This window comes from Polyodon spathula, chromosome 2 (assembly GCF_017654505.1).
Source record: "Polyodon spathula isolate WHYD16114869_AA chromosome 2, ASM1765450v1, whole genome shotgun sequence".
Classification (NCBI taxonomy): domain Eukaryota; kingdom Metazoa; phylum Chordata; class Actinopteri; order Acipenseriformes; family Polyodontidae; genus Polyodon; species Polyodon spathula.
The window spans coordinates 83,200,419-83,225,906 of NC_054535.1; the positions used below are offsets into that span (position 1 = coordinate 83,200,419).

Genomic DNA, 25,488 nt, shown 5'->3' on the forward strand with positions numbered 1-25,488 from the left:
ATAATAATCATATCATCAGTATATTATTATTAGTAGTATTATTAGTAGTAGTATTAGTAGTATTATTAGTAGTATTATTATTATTATTATTAGTATTATTATTATTTATAGTATATATAGTAGTATCATCATTATATATCAGTAATAAGTATCAGATCATCATATAGTATAGTATCATAGATCATCATAATCATCTAATCATCATATAATAATATCATATCATAATAATAATAATAATATATAATAATCTATCATCATAGTATTTAGCAGTCATATAATATAATATCAATCATTAATCATCACATCATCATCATCATCATAATCTATTAGTATTATTAGTAGTAGTATTATGGTATTATTATTAGTAGTAGTAGTAGTAGTAGTAGTAGTAGTAGTATTAGTAGTATTTAGTATTAGTATTAGTATTATTATTAGTAGTAGTATTATTATTAGTATTATTATTAGTAGTAGTCGTAGTAGTAGTAGTAGTAGTCACTTTTATTCACTTATAGGTCTCAAATGTTCAGTTTTGAAAGAAACACATGTTACATTAAATATGCATTTTTATTTTAAATGCAACATCTGGTACTACACTGGGTTAAATAAAGTTCTCAGATTGCTTGCCTTGTCTTCCAGGAAATCTGGTACTCCTTTACTTCTGAGGTCATTTCACCCAGCAGTGTCCTCTGGGTAAAAGCATCTTGCTGACTGCAAAGCATGTCAGTCATATGGAATTATTTTGTTAGCTGCAATCACTTTAATAGTCGCTCTGTCTTTGTTTTGTTTTTTTTTGTCTGTCCTGCTTTTTCCGATAGATATCAATGAGTGTGCCTTGGATCCTGATATCTGCTCCAATGGAGTCTGTGAAAACCTCCGTGGCAGCTTCCGTTGTATCTGTAACATTGGCTATGAATCTGATGCCACTGGCAAGAACTGTGTCGGTGAGTGAAACTGTGTTTACCAGCCAGAAATACAATGTACTTAGATCTCCAGTCAGTTTAATACAAAAAATTACTCTGCCAACCACCCTGTGAAAAGGACATTTCAGAGAAAATTTGTTTCAAATCAGCGTCTTCAATCCGGAAGTCAATCTCCTTAGAAAGTTTTTTTTTTTTTTTTTTCATTAATTCAAATGTTTTAATGGCAGTACAGTGTCGAGCATTATTGAAATAAGGGAACGTGGCACTGTAATTAGATTAATTTAGGGATAATAGATGGCCAGTATGGCTCACTTCTGAATCACGAGTGCTTTATAAAACCAGCCTTAAATTGGCAAAATTCAATTTGAATTTCGTTAGAGATCAAATCACAATTTAGAATGTGTCAGCATATAGAATTTTAAGTATGTATTTGTTTGTGTTATTATTTACTTTGGATGCTCTGCATGTATGTAGAGCAACAGGCAACCTAGACAAGTTTCAATATTGTATCATTCATACAATAAAAATATCATCTCAGATGTATCCTTGAAGGAGCTTTAACTAATCTGTCATCACAATAATAGCTATTTAGAGCTTTTTTGAAAGAGTCGATTGATTGTTTCATTCTGATTCTCAAAACCATATTATTAATAGTATATCTGGTTACAAAGGACTTTCTGTACATAACTTGACATGCATATGAAGATGCACAGTAAAACTGATCTTGGGGTGTGCCCAGTTCATGTATTATGCATTTTTCTCTATTTAAAGTATTATGGATTTTCTTGTTGTTACTGCATCTTGTAAAGCACTTTTTGATGGTGGTCCACTATGAAAGGCGCTATATAGTAAAAAATGGATTGCTTGATTGGGGTTAGAATGTCATTTAAAGCTTTTTTAAAAGGTTAATAAATTGCATATTTTATATGGCATTATCAAAAGTTAGAACAAGAACAGCATTCCACAATGAATCAAGTGAGATGGTGTGCAATACTGTAAATTGCTTATGAAAAGACTGACAGACAAGCCTCACAGTATGTTAGTAAGTTAATATGAACTGGCCGACATTTTGCACATCTCTTGGTTCAAGTTATGTTTATAAAAGCTATATATTCATATACAGAATCCAGTTCAAATGAAAGCCACTGTCTCTCCTTAGGAACTTCAGTCTGCTGTACTGGTTTGTTTTCTTGGGCCTACAAGGAGCAGTGCATTCGTATACAATTAAGAATTAAAATCAGACTAGCTGCATAGTTCACCTCATCCCTCTTCAGTGACCCCTGCTGGTCAAGTTCTCGGCAGACCTGGCAGAGACTTCCCAGGATAGGCAAACAAGTTGAAAGTGGAAAAAATTGTTTGGTATGATTTTAATGGCACACATTTCTGTAGGATGAGATTAGCTCATACATCGGGTTGCTTTGCTGCATCTGTTTGACACTCAGGCAAAAAAAATAAAATAAAATCCTTCCCACTGACAATTGTCAAATGTTATTTCTTCAAATAAAGTCCAGACTTTTCCATTTCCAATGGATTTCATAGACCCTGCCCTGATCCAGCTGCAGACTGTATTGTGTGACATGTATATAATCTTACAAATTCATTTTATTTTCATTTTAGATTTATGTCACTGCGTGGACATAATAGCGGAACCAATGATAAATATATAATAAGACAACATGTTGCTCATAATTGGCAAATAGAGAAAGATAATATTGCTTATAAAAATACATTTTCAGTGTAGACTTAAGATTGTCTGCCAAGGTTTGTAGACTTATAGTAAGCAGTGGAGAGCTAAGCAGACAGAGGCCTTTTGTTCTTTATATGACACCGTGAGCTGTTACCAAATGGATAAGAGTACTGTATTTGAGACTGCTCTGTGTCAGGGTTAGAAAAACGTTTGCTCTTGGGTTATTTCTTAGTGTATTTATCCAGGTTAGCCAGTGTGGTTGTACTTGTCCCAGGTTTTAAAAAAAAGGAAATATGAATACAGTACAGTACATACACAGCTCTAGTATCTGTTTGTAGAATGTGTTTTGGAAGAGACGCTCAACGTAAGATACTAAAGTTTAAATAGTCAGGCCCAGTGCGAGTACTATTCTGAGTCATCGTTTACAATAATTTAAAAAAACAGACCTTCCGTCCTGGGGAGTGTAGACAGCGTATTCGTTTCTTCAAGGTGCTTAATGAGCTTGTTTCTTTTTCAGACATTGACGAGTGTGCAGTGAACCGGCTGCTCTGTGATAATGGACTGTGCCGGAATATGCCTGGCAGCTACAGTTGTACCTGCCCCAAGGGTTACGTCTTCAGACAAGACTCAGAGACTTGTGAAGGTGAGAAGAGTGCTCTTCTGGAAAAGTTTTACTAAAGACTAAACCAATAAACAGAGAAAGGTGTTGGTTTCTGGTTTAGGTCTCACTTGCCACAACATATTCCCTGTGTTTACCTAGCTGGTGGACCATTTGTTTCACTCAATTGTCAGCATTATTTTCCTATAGTAAATATGGTAGGGTTATATCAGCAGACTTGATGGATTGAATTCAGAAGGCTCTAACATTAAAGCAGGGGATAATTAGTTCAATAACCTTTTAGAAATACAACCTTTCCAGCTGTCCACTAGGCTCTACATTTATAGTCAAGGGAATTCTAGATATTAATGAACATGCTGTCTTCATGTTATCAACAGGGTTTTTAAAAAAAAAAAAAAAATTAAAACAGTATTAGGGTGGATCCTGTTTATAGTTACTGGTCTTTTTTATGATGAATTGTTTAAACTGTTCTGGCTGCATTTAACTGGAGTCCAAATCAGTGCAAAGTCAGTAGTGTGGTGAGGGATTTCTGTGACGTTATGACCTTACGTTTAAAACAGATGTCTTTGAAGTCTGTTTCCAGCAGAATTCAATAAATTATTATCCCTAGCCATGTCTGCCTTCAGGTTCCCTGCGTTTGCTTAACATGTGTACAGATATTTGTCCTAACAATGAGGGTAATTGTGCTAATAGCTGAGACAGTGGAACTGTGCCTTTCTCAATCTTACCTTTCTTAATGAAGGCAAAGGGAACCAGCTTTGGCGTGCACTGGTTATGTTCAAGGCTTTTTATGTTGAACGTGTGCTTACTCATCCAGTCCACATTATAAAGCCATTAAATAAATTCAGCTCAGCCATGTTTTACAGTCTCTTTTGGGGTGCACTGGCAGAGGTTTGTGTGTAAATATGTACAGTAGGTTCACATAGTGCCTGCCCTGACTGTAGCCAATTGCTGTAGTAGCCCCCACATTATTAGCAGTGCATTTACTAACAAAACATGTAAAGATAAAGTACAATGGAATTATTGGAATGTGTGTGTGTGTGTGTGTTTGTGTGTGTGTGTGTGTATATAGTGTACACACACACACACACACACACACGCACGCATCTTTTTTTTTTTAAATGTGAAATTTTTACATTTTTTATAGAAATGCTTTTTTTTATGTATCTTTGGCAAAGACAAATCTATGTCAGTTAGCTTTCTCACAAATAGCCCTATCTAATGGAAAAAATATTGTCAGTCTGCCAAGTCACCGCCAGGATCATTCTAACGGCAATGCCAATACAATGCTTAATACAAGATGCAGAAGTTATTAAGGCTATGCATCTTGGTCCTATTCTTGCAGTGTACCATTGTGATACTACCTGCTATTTTACTGACTGTTCTCAGTGTTTTACCCACAATTGGGGATGCCCTTACAAATGTACTTTTTTGGTGTACAACTGATCAGTTGCTTAACTGCACAAAAACAAATGGAGTAATTTGAAATACTATATACAGTGCAGTGAAAAAGTATTTGCCCTCTGTCTGATTTTCTGCATTTTTGCACATGTTTCACGTTGAATTTGGTCAGATCTTTTTGTGGGTTGTAGTAGTATATAGAGGGAGTCTGAGAGAAAAAATGACACCAGTTTGGTGCGTCTTTCATTTGTTTGGTGTGCAAGGTAATCAAACATGCAGTCTTCAGGTGTGGAAAAGTTATTGCCCCCCTAGTTAACTCAACCAAATTAAAGGGTTAGTTAGGGTCAGCTGTTGAATACGTTGCTTAACAATCAGGCTTGATTTTTGCCAGCCCTGCCCAACGTAAATCTGACTAACTTTGGAGTGAAGCACACAGGTTCTAGAGGCACATCATGAAACAATCAAAAGAAATTCCTGAAGATCTCCAGAAAAAAGTTGTTGATGCCTGTCAGCCAGGAAAGGGTTACAAAGCCATGTCTAAGGCTCTGGGGCTCCACCAAACCACATTGCCATATTGGCCTTATTGTCCAAATGGAGCAAGTGTGGGATTGTAGTGAATCTTCCCAGGAGTGACTGTCCTGCCGAAATCTCTCCAAGAGCAAGGCGTAAAATTGTCCAGGGAGTCACAAAAAACCCTAGAAAAACATCCAGGGATCTGCAGGCCTCTCTCGCCTCGGCTAAGGTCAGTGTTCATGACTCCACCATCAAAAAAACACTGGGCAAAAATGGGATTCATGGCAGAGTAGCAAGGCGGAAACCACTGCTTACTAAGAAGAACATGAATGCTTGTCTCAAGTTTGCCAAAAAGCACCTGGATGATCCTCAAGAGTTCTGGAACAATGTTCTATGGACAGATGAGTCAAAAGTGGAACTTTTTGGTCCACATGGGCCCCGTTATGTCTGGCGAAAACCAAACACTGCATTCCACAGTAAGAACCTCATACCAACTGTCAAGCATGATGGTGGTAATGTCATGATTTGGGGATGCTTTGCTGCATCAGGACCTGGACGACTTGCCATCATTGAAGGAACAATGTCATCCTGAATAAAGCTCCCCCATTCTGTACCCTGCACTGTATGCATCCCATATGTGGCTTTTGTGACCTCCCAGATTTTATATTGTTTTCTGTGAAATGTGTTACCATTTGGTGAGAATTGACGCATTCATATTAAAATTGCCTTACCAATTAGATGCTTTTTCCATTCTCGATCTAATTATTGATCCATTTCCATTATTGTGGTGGAAAAAAACTCTATATTGCTGCATTACCTAGAACTTATTAAGATTTCTGGCTTGAGAACAAAGTGGAGACCATTATGCTTTTATTACTGTGTGCAGTGCATTCAAATCACCTCATTTTGGTTTTCATGACATTGCCAGTTTGTGGTTAAATATTACATTTTCCTGGAAGTTTAACAATGCTATCGGAGCACTCACAACAGGATGTTTGTCTTCTAAAACTACTGCCAGTAGGTGGAATACAGTTGGGTTCTGTATAGAAACATCTGTTTAATGTTAGAAAATGTGAAACCTCCACTTGCAAGTGCGCTGACTAAAGGATTGACACAGTGTCGTGGTAAAACGTTTCACAATCGCTTTTGGGTCTAAGTTAGTGACTGACAGTTTTCTTTTCATTCCCATTAGTCTTTCTGAGTAATAATTAGTGGAACCAATAAATCCTTTGTAATTGTGGTCAGTGTGGCACTGGCTTGAAATTGTATTGTAGTACAGTACTGTAAAAGGAAACATCAAATTTAATTTCAGATAAATATATTGTAATTTATAAATCGTGTCCCTATCAGAACATTAGAATCATTGTTCTAACATTGTTTGTTTAGTTATAGCTTGTGAGTAAAGTAAGGAACCACTACTAGTTGATAGGTGGGGTGCACTTGTAATCATATAGAATCACAAATCGAGTAGAAGCCTACCTTATAAAACAAGGCTATTTTGTAATGGGTTACTTTTGTGATTGTTTATGTGTGTTTGTGTACATTTGGAGAAACTGGAATGAATGGATGAATTATAAAAATGAAAAAATAGTATAATTCATATTAATGATTACCAGTTGCAGATGTAACAACAGTTTTTTTTTTTTTTTTTTTTTTCTTGAACTTCAGATGTGAATGAATGTGACAGCAGTCCCTGTGCTAATGGAGTGTGTAGGAACAATGCTGGATCCTTCTCCTGTGAATGTTCTCCTGGCAGCAAACTAGATTCTACTGGGTTGATCTGCGTGGGTAAGAAATTATGGGTTGATACGTCTTACAACCATACTCTGTGTTTGTAAGTGTTGTGTGAATACCTCTGATCAAGCTGAGAATGTATTTCTTGTGCACTCTTTGTTGTGCCAACTTGATTAGAGAAAACTACCAAATGCTAAATATATTAGAAGTCATAAAATATATGTAAAAACAGACAAAACCCAGATATCTACACTTATAAGTGTAATTGCTGCTAATAGGTTGTAGGTCAGTTTCAGTCCTGCATACAGAGGAACTAAAATAGCGAGGTATTGAGTTTAGTCTTGCTAAGAAGTGTTTGGGCATTGGTTGGATTCTGGCCAAGATTGAGGAGTGGTTACAGCATTTGATATTCATTAGACATCTCCTCCGTCAAGTAGTAACTACTAAGTTCTATGATCGTACAGGTCTAGAATCCAAGTTGACATGACTACAGTCTAACATACTCTAATTGGACACAGGAACTTTAAACAAAAGGAACATAACTATAAAGTTTCATGTTGTACAAGGTAGCTATTTCTAGATTAGGACTATTTCAACAGTAAAAAAAAATATATATACTTTGACTTTGAAGTTAATGACAGTAATATTAGTAATCTAGCATCCTCATTTGACTTAATTTCATATGTATTCCCAGCTTTAAACATTTTACATGTCTTTGTATCAATAAACAAAAGTTGATTTAATTTTAATGAATTCAAATGTAATGGAGACTAACTAACTTGTTTTCTGTTTGCCGCAACAGACAGCCTGAAGGGAACGTGCTGGCTCAATATCCAGGATGGCCGCTGTGAGGTGAACATCAACGGGGCAACGCTCAAGTCTGAGTGCTGTGCCACTCTGGGAGCTGCTTGGGGCAGTCCATGTGAACGCTGTGAAATAGGTACATCCTCATTCAGGATGCAAGAACAGTGTCCTCACGACACCCAGAAGGCTGATGATTAGCTTTACCCAGCACTGAAATGCAGTCATTGAAACTGAAGTAAACTTCCGATCAAACAGCTATTACTGCCCACCCCCCGTCATTGTCCCTCGGGGATAAATATATTGGCTGTATGTCATACTTTAGAGTGTCACCTATATCTACAGCTTTTATCATATTGTTAAAGAAATTGATTAGGTTCATTGCTTTTCACACGAGCTAGCTTTGAAATATGATGTCAAATCTCTTCTCAACCCTGAAACTTCATTTGTTAAGAGTTCTCTTTTATTCCTGAAAAGCATAATACCTCAGAAAATGTGAATGAATGAGGCAGGGTTAAGACAGGGGCCAGGTTTTCCATTCTGCTTCTGTCTACAATGTGAAACTCAATGATATTGTCACCATTAACCAATGCTTGATGGTTTTGTTTGAAATAGAGTAGTGCTTATCTTAGGCTGACATTGACTAATGAAACATGTAAGTATCAGCTCATCTATGTATTTGTAACTTCTGTTACTGAATGTTATGTGAGGAGCAAGTGAAGACTTTGAGCATAATAAATTGCAGGGATAATGTTTTTGTTTACTATTTGCTCATAAAACAATACATATCCAGCGACAGTATATAGTACCAAGTATTATTGCGTTTTGCTTTTGAGTTGCTTCAGTATGTATTATAATTCTAAGTAGAACTAATAATTTGTAATTATGTTTATGAGAAAGTCTTAAATCAATGTACACAGGCAGGTTTTTTTTTTTTTTTTAAATGTACAGTATATCTCTACAGAGAAGAAGTTCATTGTCTTGTCTCAGCTGGAAGGGCATTCCATAAAGTGTGAATATGTCTGTCTCCAAGTTATCTCAAAGCAGAGTAGAGAGTAGACAAGGTTTCTGAGGAGTTGGAAGATTTCTAACAGTGTGTTTTTCATGTATCTGCTTCTAGCTGTAGTGCTTAGTTTGTTTGAACTTTCATTAAACGAATTTGTGGGTAAAAATCAGCCCAGTGTGGTATGCAACAGAAAAAATAAAGTAAGCCTATTGCTATGTTTCTGATATTAGCATTAACTTGGAAAGTTACTGAATATGAAATATAATCTATCCTCTTGACAGCAAGCCTACATTAGCCACACATTTTGAGTCTCTGTTTAATGTGGTCTGACCTTATTCCAGTTATTGCTCACGGCTGACTGATGTCCCTTGAAAATATGATTTGGTAATGTAATGTTTGGAACTGTCTGATGCTATTTGATTTGTATTTGTGGTATTAGTTTTAAAATAGGAATTGTTTAGCATTGTGTAGGATTGTGAATCACAACCATTATAATCTAAGGCAGCAGCTCTAATGATAATCCAAACCACAAAATTCTTCACTCCGGCCTCTGTTTTGTTGTAATTTTCTTCCTGAGAGGAACTGTTGAGTAAGGTTTCTGGTTATTGGTGAATAATTCAGACTGCTAATATTAGAATAATTAAATTAAGTTTGACCCGATCTATGTACAAAAGCCTAAAATGTTTTAAACATACAAAAACTGTATAGTTTTAAAGATACGGTTATGTTTGTTTACAGATACTGCCTGTCCAAGAGGCTACGCTAGATCAAAGGGGGTTATCTGTGAAGGTTTGTATTTTTATTTATTTTGTTTTAATTTTTATGGCTGAACATCTATTTTGTTTTCATGTCTGTTAACCACTCAATTGGTAGTGATGTACACCTACATTTATTTACTGAAATGAAATACCTACATTGCATAAGATTATCCTATGTCAGTTACTGTTTACACAATGTATAGCAATCTGTAATATACAGTAGCTGTGACCTATTAACAGGTGACTCCTGCTAATGAGACTGCAGGTTGAGGGACAAGACATAGCCTGGAGATCGCAGTTTCAAATCCAGGCTATGTCATTGACGACCGTGACCAGGGGTTCCTGGGGGGCGGCACACAATTGGCCGAGTGCTGCCTGGGTAGAGAAGGCTTAGGTCGGCAGGAGAAATATGTGATTCACCGCACATCTGAGAAACTTGTGTCTGATAGTCTACAGTGGAGCCATCCAGATCTGTGTTGTCCTCCGGCAGTATAGGCCTGGTTGCTTTGCTGTGGATCCGCAGTGGGAAAAATTTCTGATTGGTAGAACATGTTTCGGAGGACGTGCATTTCAGCCTCCTTTTCCCGAGTCACTGGGAGGTTGCAGCGGTGAACGGAATAAAAATAATAATTGGGCATTCTAAATTGGGGAGAAAACCAGGGTAAAAAACCATTGGCAATGGCTAAATAAAAAAAAAAAGAAAGAAAATGAAAATGTCTCCTTGGAGGAAAGAAAAAGGTTAAAAATCGTATGCAAGCAATGAGAAGAAACTTTCTGGGACCATTGCAATAGCAGCGTTTTTAAGCTGGAAACTTACAGAAAATTACTGATATTATGATAATGGACTCCTAAAGATTATTGTATTAGATAACATATTCAGGTTTAAAATAATACTTGTCATTCTACTTACTTAACTGTACAGCTGTTCATAACATTGTTTGAAGATTATATGTACCTACAGCTTAGTTTTGCTGAAGGGTACCAAGGGTGTTGTAGTGATTGTATTAATGGCTAGCAGGTTTCTGCTGCTGTGATAGTGTGCTCAATTCGTATGTGTTGTGTTCCTGAGGGCATATGTCTTCATTTTAACAGCAGCAATGGGATTGTTCCTGATCCAGTTATAGGTAAAGTGTAAACACTACAAGGCCCTCTAGGTCAAGCTTATCAATGAATCAGTGTCCAGATCAAATAAAAATTAACTGCTGATAAGGTGAAAGTGTGAGTGGACAGATCTGTTGGAAAAAGTCTAAAAGTGTTTTTTCTCTTTCTTACCCCTTACAGATGTCAACGAGTGTGAAGTTTTCCCGGGTGTCTGTCCCAACGGTCGCTGTGTGAACACAAAGGGCTCCTTCCAGTGTAACTGCCCTGAAGGCCTGACATTGGATGGAACAGGCAGAATGTGTGTTGGTAAGAACAAATATATGCCCTTCTTTTAAAATGCCTGTCGGAACTGAGTAAATATTTGTATAAACTGCAAAAACCTACGAGTGCACAATATTCAGAAACTAAAAAATCTCACATTTTTAGTTCTCATTTTAAATATTCTTTATTTCTCTACATTCATCGAGCCTCTTCATTTTTTAGCATAGTATAACAGCTTTATGTTTTAACCATATGTGTGCAGCAGAGTATCTTGTAGACTTCTGTTTTGTAAGTCCCCAATGTCTCTTTTTAAGAAGATTTCTTTTAGTGTTGTGTTGAGAAACAGACTACCAAGCACAACTATATTCCATTTGATGTAGAAACAACTGTAAACCATAAAGAACCCAGGCCAGCCAACTGTGGTTAATTAAAAAAATACAGTATTGCTCATTTGGGCCAGTTTCCTGACCATCCCACAAGTTAAGTAATCCTATTTGGAAATGTGTTGGACAATCTTGGCCTAATAGCACCCTATTAGGGATGGTTTGATGGTTGGTTGGTTCTACAACGCCAAAGTATTAGCTCTGGTTACACACTGAAACCCCTAATTGTAGCAACCTGGAGGGTAAAGGTAGGGCTTTTTCACAGAAATAAAATGTTAACTCATAACCATGGCTACTTGTTTGAATGAGCTGTGCTAAATTATCATTATTTATGTATTTATTTATTTATAAGATTAAGAACCTCTTAACAAGTGTTAACGTTATTTATGTTGTGTTAATTAGTTATTAAGCAAATGATTTAATTCCAGTACATAAATGTTTTTTCAGTTTATAATAGCCAAAATACCCTCCACATCAAGTATTTTGAAGTACCTCTAATTATGGCTCTGGGCTCTGAGTTTTAATCAGTTATCTAGCATGTAATTCCAACTGCATTGGGTTATTTTACTGAAATAATGATGCCCGTTGCTTGTGACCCGACAGTGGAATAAACTACCTGTTCCCATTTTCAGATGTACGTGTAGAGCAGTGCTATCTGACATTTGACGAGGATGAATGCACTCAACCAGTGGCTGGCAAATTCCGAATGGATGCCTGTTGCTGCTCCATTGGCTCTGCCTGGGGCACCGAATGTGAGGCTTGCCCTGAGCCAGGCAGCCAGGAGTACGAGGCCATCTGCCCCAGAGGACCAGGCTTCGCCAACAGAGGGGACATTCTTACAGGCAGACCCTTCTACAAAGGTAAGTCAGGGGGATTCTCCAGAGAAAGTACATGAGTGCTTCTGTAGTGGTGTAAAGAATTACTGTTTCAAGTACTGTGAATAAAAAACAGGTATTTACTGTAAAACACGCTTGCTACATAGCAAATGTATTTAACATCCAGAAAATGATGAGCAGTAGAAATGTCCTAAATGCGTTCACTGTTTATGGAGCACTGAAACCACCCATTAACAATTCAATGAGCCACAGCCTTTGTTAATGTAGCAAAAATAATTGGCTTAAACCTCATCTTAAAGGTATGTGTGTTTTTCATGCAAATCAAGGTTAATAAAAAGTAGTTGTGCTTTGTCTGGATTTGTAATTTATGGTTTGTACAATCGGGCAAGAAAGCATAACAAAATACCTTGAATTGAACTTTCATTTTTTTCTTTTTTATGTTTTTTTTTTTTTTTTACAGATATTAATGAATGTAAAGTATTTTCCAGCATCTGCAGCTATGGCAAATGTCGAAACACTATTGGCAGTTTTAGATGCAGGTGCGACAGTGGATTTGCACTGGATATGGAGGAGAGAAATTGTACTGGTGAGTCATGTTATCACAGTGGTCCACTGTTACATAGATTTGTATGTCATTCATTGTTACATAGATGTGTTTACCCATTCTAGTAATTTTTTTTTTAAAGTGTATTGCTTACATATTATTGATTTTGCCCATATACTGTACATTTTTTCTCATTCAAAAAGAAATTAAATCAACTTTGTGGATGTCAGAAATGTGCATCTAAAAAGTAAATTCCTTCCCAGTCGTCTGATGTATAATACATTGGGATTCCTTTCTGTCTAGACATTGATGAATGTCGAATCTCCCCTGACCTCTGTGGAAGTGGTACCTGTGTCAACACTCCGGGCAGTTTTGAATGCGAGTGCTTTGAAGGATATGAAAGTGGGTTCATGATGATGAAGAACTGTATGGGTAAGTGTGGCTCTGGTTTGCTTGCTTCCTTAACCTTCTATCTTGTTTCAGGGATCTATGTGCATCTTTCAAAAAGCTGTCCACCAAAACTTTAAGTGATATCTATTAACTGAAAAGAGTAGGGACGGACAAGCAGATAAATGGATTGGTGCAGACAGCTGCCAAATCAGATAGATGGTCAGAGAGACGGATTAACAGACAACAGGAGTGATGGGATTGTTAGAGGCAAAACTAAACAGGATTTGAGATGAATTAATAGATAAATTACTGACCGATTGACATTCATAGCGAGGTTAGCTTCTTAGATCTTTCTTATGCGTTCTATGAATCACTAAATTGTTATGCTGAACCACAGTTATATCTCTGTGACCCTGTGGTGGTCGTGTTTTTGCTGTTGCTTTCAGATATCGATGAGTGTGAGCGTAACCACATGCTATGCCGGGGAGGGACTTGTGAAAACACCGAAGGCAGCTACAAGTGTATTTGCCCCCCAGGGCACCAGCTTTCCCCTGACGGAAATGCCTGTGTTGGTAAGGGCACGCCAGCTTTTGAAATTTTCAGCAGTAGCATGCGCTAAAATTGGGTACTTTTTTCATTCCATAATATTTTTTGACAATTGTGAGTCAAGCTTATTTATCCACAGAGCAGAAATGGCTTGATAGCTGCCGTGTATTTTTTTTGGATTAAGTTTAGACTTCATAGGGTCTATTCATAAAGGGATAACGCCTTTCAAAATGAGAAAACAGAAGTACATGATCGGATTTCGTCCATGGCTGCCTGTCTAATGGCAGTTGCTGTTCATAAGAGATAATTCAGATGCGTTGTTAAGCCCCAATGATTTTTGTCTATGAAGGCATGTTTTTTTGAGAGAAAGGTTACCGATTATCTCATTAGCAACTTTTCATCGGTCCTGAGCATCAACCTGCTATTGATAAGAGTGAACGACAGCAAAATGCTGCCGATAACCAGGAGTTATTGAACGCTTTCTACAGTCAAGTCTAAACTAACGACAGCCTCAGCAGGCTTTTATTGTGCAGACATTTTACATTCTAAAGATTTTATTTAACCCTATTCGTAATCATCATTTTGGAACCTTGTGGTCAGACGAATCGATTCTTTGAAAATCAAGGTACATTTCCATGTTTGTATTATGTTTATTTTAAGATTTTCGAATATTTATGTTAAAAGTTAAGAATTACTGTAATAAACCATTTAATAGTATTTACTTTTATGATCTAAAAAAATAAAATCAGCACGATTTTCTAAAACTAAATTGCCAGAAAATGCTATGAACAAAAGTTGTAGATCTTGTAAAGTTTAATATTTGTTTGTATCACCCTTTACATAAAGTTTGATTTTGTAAACTACTTTTGTGTACAGAATTTAAAATCTATTGCTAGCAATACCTACTATCATTAAATAGAGATAGCTTTTACCTTATATATATATATATATATATATATATATATATATATATATATATATATATATTATAATATATATATATTTTATAGAATTGATCACTAACTGCAGCAGAGAACATTTCTTCTCTCTTCTAAAAAGGGTAAAAAATGTCCTCCGAGCCACTCAAGAGCATCTCAGTGCTTTGTCCCTCTAGAGCATTGAGAATTTAATTGTCTGGTCTTTGAATTACGATGACATCATTCATGACTTTGCCACAGCTAAAGCTAGGAACAATTTTTGGTTTGTTTGAAGAAATTAGTGTAGTGAGTGATTTTTGTTTGAATTTACCTTGAGTCAAATAAATTTGTTCATTTTACATAGGTAAAAAAAGAAATATGTTTGATGACTTCATATTTTTTTGCAATATGTAATACATGATTAGGCCCTTCCCTCCTATTAGCCTTTCAGTATTCAAAGGGGAGGGTTTTTTTGGTTTGTTTGTTTGTTTGGTCCTGCAGTTAAGAATGGAAATCTTATGTGTGTGTATGAAAATGCTTCACCTGCATTGCCAAACAAAACAAAAATACTAAGTATTTATTGTATTTTTACCAATATATATTGGATATATATCTACCAACGCCTCCCAGGGAACATTAATAATGTAATCAAAAAGAGGCTGATTTTCATTCTTGAACGACTGTATACCCATTCATAAAGTGCTTTGCGACAGTCACCAATATTCTCTGATCATTTTATGAATTACAATATGGACGACTTATGTTAGTTTTAAACTAAATTTGTTTTAATACTGCAGTCAGCAAGAACTTTTATGAATCGGGTCCCATATCCATTAATTCAAGGAGACTGCTCATGAAGGTGTCATTTCTGATTGTGGTTCATAGTGCAGAAGTCAAGCTGAAATATCAAGAAGTTCTACTTGCACATTGTAACTTTTTTGTAATGCTCTTGGTATTGTTTAGATGTCAATGAGTGTGATCTCAGTGACAACCTCTGCAAGAACGGGAAGTGTGTGAACATGATCGGCTCCTATCAGTGCTCCTGTAATCCTGGATACCAGGCAACTCCTGACAGACAGGGATGTGTTGGTAAGATTTTTTGTTGATTATCTAAATAACTAGGAACACGTAAACTATGTCAGTAATAAACACGTATCAGTGGAATTACTATTGTTATGTTGTTACTTTCAGTTTCTATGGCAGACGTGTTACCAGACAGTATCTGTAACTAACTGTTTGTGCTGACCCGAAAGTACAAATCAATGAAGCAGCATTTCATAACACTGGGATGTCCACATGTTTAGCTTACTGTGCAACCATTACTCATGTAAAATATTGAAATAAATAATATGGAAAAAAGAAGGCTATTTCCAGCTATTTCCATCTGCACAAGTGAAAGGTTCTGGCACAGGAAAATTCATTTTGTCAGAACAGTGGGTTGTTAACAAATGCTTTAAAACACAAGTTACCATTTTGATACATGATTAAGCTTTATTTTGACCCTTCAAAAAGGAAAACATAAAACTTCCTCCTAATCCATCTAAAACAAAGCTCGTAAAGACAGGCCAGTACACATAAGTTTCAATACCACTGAGCTGTAGTTAAGATGAAATTTTAAGTTTGTCATATGTACATGTGGAGGCTTCCACCATACATTCCCTACTGGGATTAAAAATATCATTGTACTGTTGTAAGCGTGTGTACAGCATGCTTGCACTGCTTGCTGTTACTTCTTGGTGTTGGCTCGTCTTATATTGTAGTTGAATGTTATTTTTATACGTGGGGCTTCCTTTTGGTTTCAGACATCGACGAGTGCACAATTAAAAATGGAGGATGTGACACCCAGTGCAGCAATTCAGAAGGCAGCTATGAGTGCAGCTGTAATGAGGGTTACGCCCTGATGCCAGACAAGAGGAGCTGTGGAGGTAAACACCTAGCTGGACCCTTCAGATGTGCTCAGAACAGCAGCCATCAAACTCATCAACTACAATAGCTAGCTCTAAATTATAAATTATATTTATATCTAATAGTCTGTCTTAAACTTTTTTTACTGAAAAATTTCCCTCAGACGAACCTGACATGACTATGAAGAGGCAGTGTTTTTATAAAGGCCTTTTTTAGGGGAGCTGAAATACTTTTAAAGGTTAAGTGATTGCCCATTTACCTGCTCTTTGTTGCACAGATATCGATGAATGTGAGGATAGCCCTGATATCTGTGATGGTGGACAGTGTACTAACATCCCTGGAGAGTACCGCTGTCTCTGTTTTGATGGGTTCATGGCATCCATGGATATGAAGACGTGTATAGGTATGTATAGTCACTGATTATTTGTAATCTGAAGCAACAATTTTAGTGACACTAAATCTATATCAATTATGTTTAAAAGGAAAACCTCTGGGGAATGTCTGAACATAGTGCAGTACTTCCTGTCAACACCATAAGTGTTTGTTGCTGGGGTTGGAGTTGTTTTGGTTTGTCTAGGGTGTTGCTTATGGAATTATGTGTCCCATAGCTGCATTACAGACCACTCAGATCTGAAATCAATGTCAGTATGGATTCCTTGGGCAGATTCCATGAAAAGACAACACCGTTCAAAAAAATACAAAAAGCTGATACAGCTATCCAAACTACAGTTTATCTGTAACCTAGGGTACTATCTTTCTGGATAATGTAGCATACTATAATACTTCATAATGTAACCAGGACAGCTGTTTTATTTTGTAACCCAGTGTCATGAATTAAACAATTGTCTTCTGGCCTCTAGAACTGGATTAGTTTTAATAAACAAAAAATTCAGGGTTTAATGATGGGTCACTTATTGTAGTATTTTGTATTGTAACAAATAATAAATATACAGTTTTTAAAAAATAAGTGAATATTAGTATGTATGCCAAAGCTTGTTAGAAAGGTGTGATCATATAACACTGCTTATTCTAAAACTATACAGATACCAGGTAACTGTCAGTGTCTTCTATTCAACTAAACTATATTATTTGTATTCTTATATTTATTTTATACAATATAATTATATTATATTACAGTGTTCTGTACCTTAGTGCTAATTACATTATCATGTACTGTATGTCCTGTGAGAAAACAAAATATCAGGAGCTATTTTATTAAAATTGTTGTTTATGTAGACAGATTTTGACAAGAAAAAAGAGGGAAAGGGGGAAGGAGAAATGAAAATGTATGTGCTATACAGTTCTGCGGGTGTTAATATCTCCAGTTGTAGTCCATTGGTTTCAATAAATGAGAATAGTCAAAGTCCATGTTCTGTACACTGATATATATATATATATATATATATATATATATATATACTATCTATATATATATATAATATTATATATATATATTATAGATAAACTCTTATAAATATATATATATATATATTTTTTTTTTTTTTTTTTTTAAATTGGCACCAGAGATGCAGTTGAAGTTTGCCAGAAGAGTTTTGGACAGCAAGTGCACTTGGTAGCTGGCTCTGTTATTTAAAGAGTGTACCTGTTAGATAATCTCTTGAAATTCTTCCACTGCAGATGTAAACGAGTGTGATTTGAATCCTAACATCTGCATGTCTGGGGATTGTGAGAATACCAAGGGATCCTTCATCTGTCATTGCCAGATGGGTTATTCGGTTAAGAAGGGCACAACTGGATGCACAGGTACAATTAGCCATGTTTTTGTTTGGTTCCGTTCCTAGCTCTGTTGCTAGGCCTCCCAGTTAGATATGAGGGATAATGCATAATTCCCTCAAGAGAGAATTTGCTGCATACTCTGCAGCATTTAGAAGCAACAGGTTAGAGCCCCCTGGGAAAGCTGCCACTTTAACAAATAAATAGGTTGAGTGTGCCAGAATCCCAACCCACTGAAGAATCATCAATCAAAATAATATGGAAGTCCTATTATCCACATTTAATAGTAAATTGTCCAAAATACAATACCTTTTTCACTATTCAAGTTTCTTTAAAGCATGTTTTTTGCAGTGCTTGTTAGAGGATTGCTTGTTTTAAAAAAAACATTTATGCCTATTGAATATTTATAATAGTGATAATAAGTACCATGGTATGTCACGGTAGTTTGGCCCCCATCCACTCTTGAATGGTTCCTGTATCCCACACTAAAATAAACACAGGGCATTATTTTATAAGACAATATGTAGCAAGTTAACTTATTCCAGGAAGAGTTTCCAATAGAATTTGGACAATGGCTAGGTAAAATGTTCTTGATAATTACAAATGCAGACAACAGTAATAAGTTGTTGCAGAATGTTATCACCTGTGACACTAAATTACTACCGTTGCAGTCTTAGCATTCACAAGCTGTTTTCTTTAAAACAACGTTTCAGGTTTAAGTATTTTTTTCCCCTGTCTAGATGTGGATGAGTGTGAGATTGGAGCTCACAACTGTGACATGCACGCCTCCTGTAGCAACATCCCTGGGAGCTTCCAGTGCAGCTGCCAAGAGGGCTGGGTAGGAAACGGCATTAAATGTGTGGGTGAGTGCAAAACAGATCGACATTACGAGCAATAACTTTCTAAACCTTTTAGAGCCTTCCATTGCCAACTGGCAATCAGAGCCACAAACAAATAACATTTACCAGTACATTATGCTTACCATGTCCTTCTTCTGTTCAGCCTTTGTTATGCATATTAACATTAGTATTTTAATTAAAACAACAGAACATCTTATTATGAACTGAACAATTGTTTTGACAAATTTCCATTTCTTCTCATTTTTCTTTTCTTTTAATCAGTCCGTTGACAAACACTGAAGCGTTTAAAGGCCTGTTTGAAGTGCTGTTGTTGTCATTGATATCAAAGTGGTATCAGTTACAGAGAGCATTCACAGTGGTTCATTTGGGGTTCAAAAGAAAAAGACAACTGGGTAAAATTACAAATAGGTCTGACAACGGGCACGTAGTAGGAGGGAGTGCAGACAAGGTCTTTGCTTTCGTGAACAGGACAGGCATTAATTCAGTTTTTGAGACAGAAGGTTACTGCCAGAGAATGTGTGAGATAAAAGACTAGCTGGTAATCTGAGATTTGAATCAAAGGGGAAGTATTTATAGGAAGGAGACCCAGACATTTTACTGAGTTTAAGTATTATTAGGATCCACTTTTCCATCCCTGTGGCTATGAATAGGGAATAGTAGATTTGTACCAGCAGTGGTATTTCTGAATAACCTGAAATAATGGTTATCATAACATCACATAAAAAAGAAGAAAGACATTATCTTAATACAGTTTTAGTAGACATTTTATTAACCATTTCTTCCTTCATGCTTTCTGAAGGACTTGCCCTAGAAATATTTGCCTGCTTTCTAAAACCTAAGGTGTCACTGTTAGGGGAAAATAATACATTGGAGATATATATATATATATATATAATATTTATGATAATATATATATATATATATATATATATATATAATATATATATATATATATAATTGTAAATACTGTAAGTTGTGTTTGAAAGAAAATGTATCTGGAAACATTTAATTTCAAGTTGTAGAAAAAGTTAATTTATTTATTTCATAAATATTTAGTTCTTCATACTAAGCTGACACATTTACCAACTGAGGGTGTCAGCCAGAGGATCTGTTTAAACTAGAAAGATGTTATAGATAGATGATTGGGTGTTATGTAGGTATCGAGTTCATTTATTTTTCTGTGAAACCCTTCAGATCTTGATGAATGTGCCAATGGGACCCACCAGTGCAGTCCAAATGCCAGATGTCTGAACACACCTGGATCGTACCGCTGTGGCTGCTTGGAAGGATTCACTGGGGACGGCTACACTTGTTCAGGTATGACACAAAGTTCAGCTGAATGCTCTAGAGCAGTGGTTCTCAAACTGGGGGTGCGCAGACTGTATCCTGGAGGGGTGTTGGAAGGTTCAAGTTTTGTTTATTTTTTATTACAGAGCACATCTTAACCTATACAGTATAATGGGTGGATACTTTATTTTGGCTTTATTGGTGGTTTTGATTGGATTGGCAATAATACTTCCACCAATCAGAGAATTGCATACAGTGCTCACAGCGATCCCCCCCTTTGGCAGAGTGGTTAACGAAGCGCTGGACAAGGGACATAATGTGTCAAATGTCACAGTGGATATGACATTAAAAGTAGACCAGACATTTCCATCAGTGGATTTAAAAAATGTGGAGTTAATTGATGATGTGATCAGAAACCCAGAGGCAGTATAAACTGTGCCTACTACTGTAGCAGGGTAAAGTAACAGCCAAAATTGTTTGTGGTTGATTGTTATTGTCGATACGTTGTAGCTACAACAAGACACTCACCATGCAGGTATCGTAAAATCTATAAGCAAAACAAAATATTCAATAAATTAGTTTATTGTCAGTGCTTGCTAGTCTATCAACCAGTTTGAAATTATTTCGAGCCCAATGAAAGCATTTTTGTTTCTGCTTTATTGTTAAAGTTTTCACACACGGCATTACTGCCCTAGAATTACTATGTGATTATGTGATCATTCCACTGTGTTATGTTGTGAACCATAGCTAAGTTTTAAAACTGAGAGATAGCAAATTCTTATCGTAAAAGTTTACCGATACCTTAAAATTAGTTGGAGCTGAAACTCCTCCCTTTTGTCATCCCACTCCCAATTTTCGAGCTAGCCATTGACTCAGCTTATCAAAGGTGTCTCTTAAAACTGGGGGAGGAGATCCCTGGCCCTCTATGTGCTTATTTCTTTATTCTCTGTTCCAGCACTTTTGTTCTCCCTGCATAGATTGCAAGGCTCCCCATGCAGCCTTGGAGCGTCAGCCGAGTCTGACCTCTCTCAATTAGACGTCTCAGTAAGACAGGGAGATCTTAGTTCGTCCTCTATCCTTCCATAATTGGGGAAAGTTCCTTGCTTCCCAGCCTTAGAGTTCGAACAGTTTGGCCTCACCTCACTGAGGGCGGTTCTCTGAGTAGTCAAGGGGAAACCCCTTTTCTGTTGCTAAAGTCACAAAAACTTATTCTAGTAGTCGCTTTATGCAGGCCTGGCTCCTGTCTCATGAAAAGGCCATATAAGAACAATAAATACTGTAACTGATTTTTAGAAGGCCTTCTTTGTTGTTCTTCAAGTTGCATCAGTGACATTTTAGGTGTTAAAATGAGTTACTGTAAATGAGATACTGTTTTAGCAGACATATTTCATTAAGTAAACATTTATTTAAATGTTTTTGGAATTACAAGTATAAAAAAGTCAAAAATCCCCCTGTAGCAGGGCAGGAGCCCTGCACATGAAGAGTGGGTTTTGTGTGTATATATATCTAAATAAGTGTGTACATTGTTGTAATTAATTTATTGAAGTACCTGCTGCTCCTGGGATAGCCTGCCTGTTGTGTGTGATTGCCAGCTGGGGATAATCAGCAGGTAGGTGTGTTCCAGCACGGCGTCAGGTATAAAGAGGTCCTGTTTGTTCATCTCGGGGCTGCTGCAAAGCCATGGACAACGGGCTAAAGATCGTTACGCTACCGGACATGGAGACCTGGCTGCGTAATCCTGATCGTCGTGAGAGTGACCCGGGATCAGAAGCGAAACCGCCGACGGCCCTGCTAGTAGTGGGAGTCTGAGTTTGGTTGTGATTGAACAGAGAAGATTAGTTCAGGGATTGTAAATCCCACTAATGTATAGTGAGCGAGGTGTATAGAGCGGGACCTCCATGTGTTAGGGAGTAGCGCACGCCGTTGTTACGGCACCTTTATTTTGATAGTTTTTTATGCTGTGTTTTATTTTGCACTTTTTGTACAGCTTGCTGTAGCAGTCCTCTGTGCCTCACCATCGTTGGTAACATCACATGACCATTTTTATTTACTTTCATTTATGTTTGTAATTAAGAATTCCTGTGTGCCTGTGCCGGCGTTTCAACTTCAACCTCTGTCTTGATCTCCTGCCTGTCACTCAGCAGCAAATGCACACATCCAAATCCGCCAAATTTAATACCATTCAAATTTCCAGTTATAAGATATATTAACTTAAAACCAATATTTCTGCTGACACCTCCATTCGTGTCAAAGTTTGCAGCTGTGAATCTGACTGGTGTTTTGTAATCTTGCATATTGCCATGTGGTAATGTATGTTGTTTATCAGCTTACTTTTGACAACTCTAGAGTCATAATAATACAAAAACGATTTAAATAACATTCTAGTACAGTCTACTAGATAATAAATAATAAAAAAAAACTAAATACTGTGACAATCCAGTAAAGTTTACTACAGTTGTACACATCTCAGATAATTGGGAAATGTTGTTGCATTAATTCCTAGACAACATTTATTGATGAACTTGCATTGGTATTTCCGTTAATAAAACACAGACCATGAACAATGCACAATAAAACAGATGCAGATTTTTCTTGATGAGTCTTTTGGCAAGTAGGTTTATATGAGAACCTTTGGCGAATCTCTGCACTGACCTGCCTTGCTCTTTGCTTGCTCTTCCTTCACAGATGTGGACGAGTGTGCCGAGAATGTGAATCTTTGTGAGAATGGGCAGTGCCTGAATATTCCTGGAGCATACCGGTGTGAGTGTGAGATGGGCTTCACTCCAGCTCCAGACAGCAAGTCCTGCCAAGGTAGGACATCAACAACTCACCCATGGCCTGTGATATTTCATTGGTTGAAGTTCTGGAAACCACAAAAAACACACTACTGTCCTAAAGCTCCAGGCACAAGAATGGATGCGGGATAGAGCGATAAAAGTAAATTGCTTCAACTGAGCCTGATTGAGACAATCAGCCATTATAAAAAATAACACATCGTAAGGTTACTTTGTCCAAGTGCCAAAGTTCCCTGGGTTTAAACTTGGCTCAAAGTCCTAATTGTTTTCCAATAAAAATCACACACAGACTCTTCTCTTCTGCCCCCTTCTGCACTGAAGTAGGCCTCAATTATATATAGCTATAGTTGTTGAATCCTATCAGCCTTTTCAGAAAATTTCTGTAGCAAGACCAGCTTTCTGTCGTTTATCATCATGACTACATTGACTCTTTCACCATATAAATCATGCCTGTAATAAAAAAAACAGCCAAAGGTTTGTGAGCGGAAAACCACAGCTCTGAAGCATTCGAGTGCTTAAAAGCAGAAGCCACAGAATGCTTAAAAGTTTAACCTTTTGCTTGTTCTGCAATTGAAGAGAGTACTAGTGGACCACATTTGGCTTTCCTAGCTATCATTTAAATTCCTGTCATGGATTATTCATGCAGTAAGTGTGTTGAAGGTTAAGCTGAACTTCTTCTTCGCAGACTCCAATGGTAAAAATGGCAAAGCATAGTGAAAACCGGGTGGCAAGGTTTAATATATGGAATGATTTTACATAAAACAAGCATTAAGTACAAAATTGCCCTTATTTTTGCTTGACACATGCTTGTGCAAAGAGTAACCCTGAACAAATGGTAACACATTGTAAATTGTCCTCCAGCAAGTTTTTAAGCACTGGTGAGCATTTGAAATATCCACAGCTCTTGCATGAGATTTACTTTTTTGTTTTTTCAGATATGTACTATGTGTCTCTAGACTCCCTAACGCTATGTTTCATTTTTATGGCATATGTCCTCTGACATTATAGTCCTACATTCTTTGTGTCAGAATAATTGTAAGTGGATTTTCAGATGGAAACAAAAGTTTAAAACTCACCTCCCACCTTTAGGTTTTTAATTAAAAGACATCAGCGACAAACCAATAACAATCTTGAATGTTTATTATAACTGAGATTTACTGTAACAATTGGTTTCCTGCGATTTACTAGTAATCGGTTAAACACCCCAAAACGTTTATATATAGTTATAGGTTTATAATATATATATATATATATATAGATATATATATATAGATATATATATATATATATATATATATATATGTCAGATAGCAATAGTGTCTAATAACCTTTTTTAACTTATATTACAGATATTGATGAATGTTCCTTCCAGAGCATTTGTGTATTTGGTACCTGTAAGAATCTGCCAGGCATGTTCAGATGCATATGTGATGATGGCTATGAACTTGATAGAACAGGAGGAAACTGCACAGGTATGCGCCTGCTCTTCATTTTTATTTTACACCAGAAACATAACTTCTGGGCCCTTTTATGTGCGTCTTCCACTCGCCCTTCAATGTCGTATTGAGGCCTAGTCCAGGAGACAACTGATTGCTATAGAAACAGTCACTGACACTGTCAGCTCTGGTTCATGCTAGAATGTCCTTTATTTATTTCTCGTTACTGTGGTCCAGTCATCATGTTACAACAAGGCTGAAAACCAACACCAACTTCCAGAATTAAAGTGACCTATAGGTCTTAAATTTAAACGATAAACAAGTCATTCTGTAGGCGCTTTGGGTGGCATTCTTTGAATTATCATGTTGGTAATGTATGCAGCTGGAAGTAATGGCTGGTGCCGTCACCATTACATTCCCATTGCTATATGACCCTATATCCCTGGCTCACTGCTGTATCGTGTTATACAGAATATTAAAAAATGAGCCCTCAAGGAAAGGAACCATAGTCTGTAACAGTGCTTACGGTTTTCAAACGTGGATCAGATTTGATATACTCCCCACAGCCGGCAGACATACAGTCAGGGGTGGGTTTTTTTTGTTTTGTTTTGTTTTCTGCTATAAAAATGTGAAAACGATTATTAGTACAAGTTTATTGAAAAGAACAATTGTATCCAATGGGGAAAAATAAGATATTAAGTAAAACAACAAGAATTACGGAGATTTGAGACACCATCAAAAATAATTACATTACCATTGCATACTTGAAAATATAAGAAATGAGAAAGTCGTTTGTGTTGACATTCAAAGTCATTAGCCATTGGTTCATTTGCTGTTTCCTTCATTCTAAATGTTAACACTGATTGTTAAGCAGTTACTGGTGTGCTTGTTTTACAGACATTGATGAGTGTATTGACCCAATAAACTGTGTTAACGGACTTTGTGTGAATACTCCTGGAGGATATCAGTGTAACTGCCCTTCTGATTTTGAGCTGAACCCAACTGGAGTCGGTTGTGTTGGTAAGTCTTTTAGTTTAAAATGGCCGCATCCTCA

At 36.7% G+C, this 25,488-nt stretch overlaps 1 protein-coding gene across 1 annotated transcript in view; it reads left to right on the plus strand.

Moving 5' to 3' along the window:
• The window catches only part of LOC121302308 (fibrillin-2), a 104,770-nt gene that overhangs the window by 60,571 nt on the left and 18,711 nt on the right, over positions 1-25,488 (plus strand). The window contains exons 18-36 of the mRNA XM_041232177.1: positions 816-941; positions 3,125-3,250; positions 6,809-6,928; positions 7,677-7,814; positions 9,420-9,470; positions 10,721-10,846; positions 11,817-12,044; positions 12,481-12,606; positions 12,868-12,996; positions 13,401-13,526; positions 15,381-15,506; positions 16,220-16,342; positions 16,600-16,725; positions 17,961-18,086; positions 18,797-18,919; positions 20,111-20,233; positions 22,889-23,014; positions 24,348-24,470; positions 25,332-25,454. Coding sequence (XP_041088111.1) covers positions 816-941; positions 3,125-3,250; positions 6,809-6,928; positions 7,677-7,814; positions 9,420-9,470; positions 10,721-10,846; positions 11,817-12,044; positions 12,481-12,606; positions 12,868-12,996; positions 13,401-13,526; positions 15,381-15,506; positions 16,220-16,342; positions 16,600-16,725; positions 17,961-18,086; positions 18,797-18,919; positions 20,111-20,233; positions 22,889-23,014; positions 24,348-24,470; positions 25,332-25,454 — 2,415 coding nt within the window. The remainder of the gene's footprint in view (positions 1-815; positions 942-3,124; positions 3,251-6,808; positions 6,929-7,676; positions 7,815-9,419; positions 9,471-10,720; positions 10,847-11,816; positions 12,045-12,480; positions 12,607-12,867; positions 12,997-13,400; positions 13,527-15,380; positions 15,507-16,219; positions 16,343-16,599; positions 16,726-17,960; positions 18,087-18,796; positions 18,920-20,110; positions 20,234-22,888; positions 23,015-24,347; positions 24,471-25,331; positions 25,455-25,488) is intronic.